Below are 3,266 nucleotides of genomic sequence, written 5' to 3' on the forward strand. Positions count from 1 at the left end.
AAGCGAATGCCAGAGGAGAGCCAGCAGGCTGTGGATTGGCCAATCCCCCACCAGAGGCAGGGAAGCAGGCAGGTGACAGCCAGAATGGAAGACAAGGGATAAACTCAGCCTCAGAGATGGCAGCCTCTACCAAACTGTGATCAGGCTCCCAGTTGTTAACCAAGTATTCCTGGGATCCTGGACGGTTGATATCCATCAGGAGGGTTATGGCCAGAGATCAACTCCTCAGAGGAGACACTTGGCACACCTGAGACGGAGCTCCCACTGCACACCCAGGAAACTGAATGCTGGGACCAGTAAGATGATAAGATGCACCGCCCCACCTGGGGAGTGTGCGTTCACAAAGCACCTGGTCACCTGAGCTGCTCGGACCTGGGAGGGGCACAAAACATAGGCCCAAACGAGTCTGTGCCTTTGTGGAGTACCCGAGAACCTGAACCTGAGTGGCTTAGACCTGGGAAGTGCATGCAACCCAAGGCCTGCCTTACACAGTTCCCCTGCAGAACAACCTGGAGCCTAAGCAGTGTAGACCTGGAAAGCACATATGCCGTGAGTGGGGTCAAACCCACTGTGGCCCAGACACTGCGAGCACTCCCCACACACACCAGTGGTATTTGTTTGCAGTGTTCCTCCCTCCTTGCAGCACGATTGAAGAAGTGAGCCTAAATAAATGACTACCTTGGCCCTGGTGTGTCAGGGTGGAAGTTAGATACTGAAGAGACTTGCAAGGAGAGGAAGCCAAAATAAACAAAGAAGAGGGAACCACTTTGGAAGTAACAGGTGCAACAGATTAAAACCCTGTAGTTAGCATTGGCTACATTGGAAGGGACCTATAGACCATTAGAAGTATAAGCTGGAGCAAGGAACTATCTGAAACTGAACTGAACCCACACTGCCCTCAACAGTTCCAGAGAAACTCCTAGAAATATTTTACTATTATAATTTTTTTATTTTTAAGTTCTTTATTACTCCTTTAATTTTCATTTTTAAAATCTATTTCATTACAAAAAGACCTTATTTTTAAAGCAATTTTCATATAGATATAGATATATATATATATAACTTTTGTAATTTTTTTTTTAATATTGTATTTTTGAGAGCCTAACTTCTACTCTAGATATTTAATCTTTGCTTTTTGGTATTTATTATTAATTCTATACCTTTAAGAGTCCAATCTTCATATCCATTTTTACTTAGGAGTGTGATTACTGGCTTGATTGCTCTCTCCCCATTTGATTCTCCTTTTTCTCCCCCAGGTCACCTCTATTTCCTCCTTCCCTTTTCTATTCTCTGCTTAACTCTGTGAATCTCTTTTGGTGTTCCAGGCTGTGGAGAACACTTAGGGATTGAATCACAGGCTAGACTGGTCTCTCTCTCCTTTTGACTCCCCCTCCTCTCCTCTTGGTCACCTCTATCTCCTTCCTCCCTCTTCTCTTCTGTGTGGAACTCCGTGAACCTCTCTGAGTGTTCCAGACTGTGGAGTGCACATAGGGAATTGATTACTGGCTAAATTGCTCTCTCCCCTTTTGATTTTAAAGTGAAGATTGTTACAAGAGGCAAGGAAAGATACTACACAATTAACAAGGGATCAATCCAAGAAGAAGATGTAACAACTGTAAACATATATGCACCTAGTAGGAGCACCTCAATATATCAGGCAAATGATAAAATCATAGAACAAGAAATAATATAATAATAAACAATAATATAACAATAATGAGGTACTTTAACATCTAACACACCAATGGACAGACTCCAGAAAGAAAATTAATAAGGAAGCAGAAGCCTTACATGACACATTAGACCACATAAATTATTGACATTTATAGGGCATTCCATCTGAAAGCAGCAGAATATGTTTTCTTCTCAGGCGCATATGGAATATTCTCCAGGATAGATTACATCTTCAGTTGCAAATCAAGACTTGGTAAATGTTAGAAAATTGAAATAATATCAAGCATCTTTTCTGACAACTCTCTGTGATTACAAATCAATTATAGGGGGGAAAAGTAAAAATACCAACATATGGAGACTAAACAGTATGTGACTAAATAATCAATGGAGAACTGAAAAAAATCAAGAGGAAATAAAAATAATACCTAGAGACAATGAAAACAAAAGTACAACTATCCTCCCTTTCCTTCTCCCTCCCCTAACCCCAGACCACCTGAGAGTCATTGTTGGAATCCTAGGGCTGGGTGGTAATCTACGGGATGCTGTAGAATGCCTCTTGATGAGAGAATTTGATGAGGATTTTTCATCTCTCTCAGCCTCAGTGTAGAAGGGAAACTTGATAAATTCTATAGTTCATAAGTGGTACACAGCTTTCTCCAGTGGCTTCCTAAAGGTATGTGGTGGCAAAGTGCTAGAATTCTTCTGGCCTTCAGAACTGAGGGCCATGATGGTGGGGAACAACAGCTACAACTGGGAGGAACTGGAAGAGATTGCCATCTACAAGGGTAGTTACTCAGGCACACATCCCGCCATGAAACTACTCTGGGAAGCATTTCATTGAGTTCCCACTGGAGAAGTTTTTGTTGTTCCTGATGGGCAGCAATTGTATTCCCATCTATAGCATGGTCAGCCTGCAGATCATAATCCAGTCCACAGCCAATGGAGAGAAGCATTTGCCCATGACCCACACTTGCTACAACCTTCTTGACCTCCCCAAGTACAAAAGCAAAGAGGTCCTGCAGGTACGGCTGACTCAGGCCCTCAACAACTACAAGGGGTTCAGTTTGACCTGAGCATCCCAGCTTGCCTCAGATTTCCCTTCCTTCCTCAACATCTACAGCAAGGGCCATACAGAAAATCATAGGGAGTGAGTTCTATTTTTTTTTCTTTTTACACTGTATAGTGAGTTGGAACATTTGAATCCCGAACCTGGGACCAAACTTCCCAGTGTGCCTTGCACTTGTGACTATGTTTTACTCTGCTGGATAAAATGGCAGTAGATTTTTAAACTCTCATTTCCCAAATCTCTCTCTCAGCCCTGATCTTTCCTTCTAACACTTCCTTGTCCTTCTTCTGACTTCTTATTCCTCTGCAAGAATGATTTAACTGACATGTTCTTTCTCTCCTGCACATGTACAACATCTCTTTTCTCTGCAGCCTTGGAAATGCTCCTGGCTTGTTGCAGCCCAACCTTTAGGGTTAAGGAGGAAAGGACTGCTTCAGAAATTCTGAAGCCCAACAAGCTGAGTCTGGGTCCATGAGTTTGGCAGAACTCTTGAGAATTTATGGGAGCCTTTAACAAATATGCCTTG

The 3,266-nt window shown here is 42.7% G+C and overlaps 1 protein-coding gene across 1 annotated transcript in view; it reads left to right on the forward strand.

The window, feature by feature from the left end:
- The window catches only part of LOC136154542 (uncharacterized), a gene marked incomplete at its 5' end in the record, with an annotated part of 6,386 nt that extends 3,639 nt beyond the window's left edge, over positions 1–2,747 (forward strand). The window contains one exon of the mRNA XM_065916790.1: positions 2,576–2,747. Within this exon, the coding sequence (XP_065772862.1) occupies positions 2,576–2,747 (172 nt within the window). The remainder of the gene's footprint in view (positions 1–2,575) is intronic.
- Between the last annotated feature and the right edge of the window lie 519 nt (positions 2,748–3,266).

This window comes from Muntiacus reevesi, chromosome X (genome assembly GCF_963930625.1).
Source record: "Muntiacus reevesi chromosome X, mMunRee1.1, whole genome shotgun sequence".
Classification (NCBI taxonomy): domain Eukaryota; kingdom Metazoa; phylum Chordata; class Mammalia; order Artiodactyla; family Cervidae; genus Muntiacus; species Muntiacus reevesi.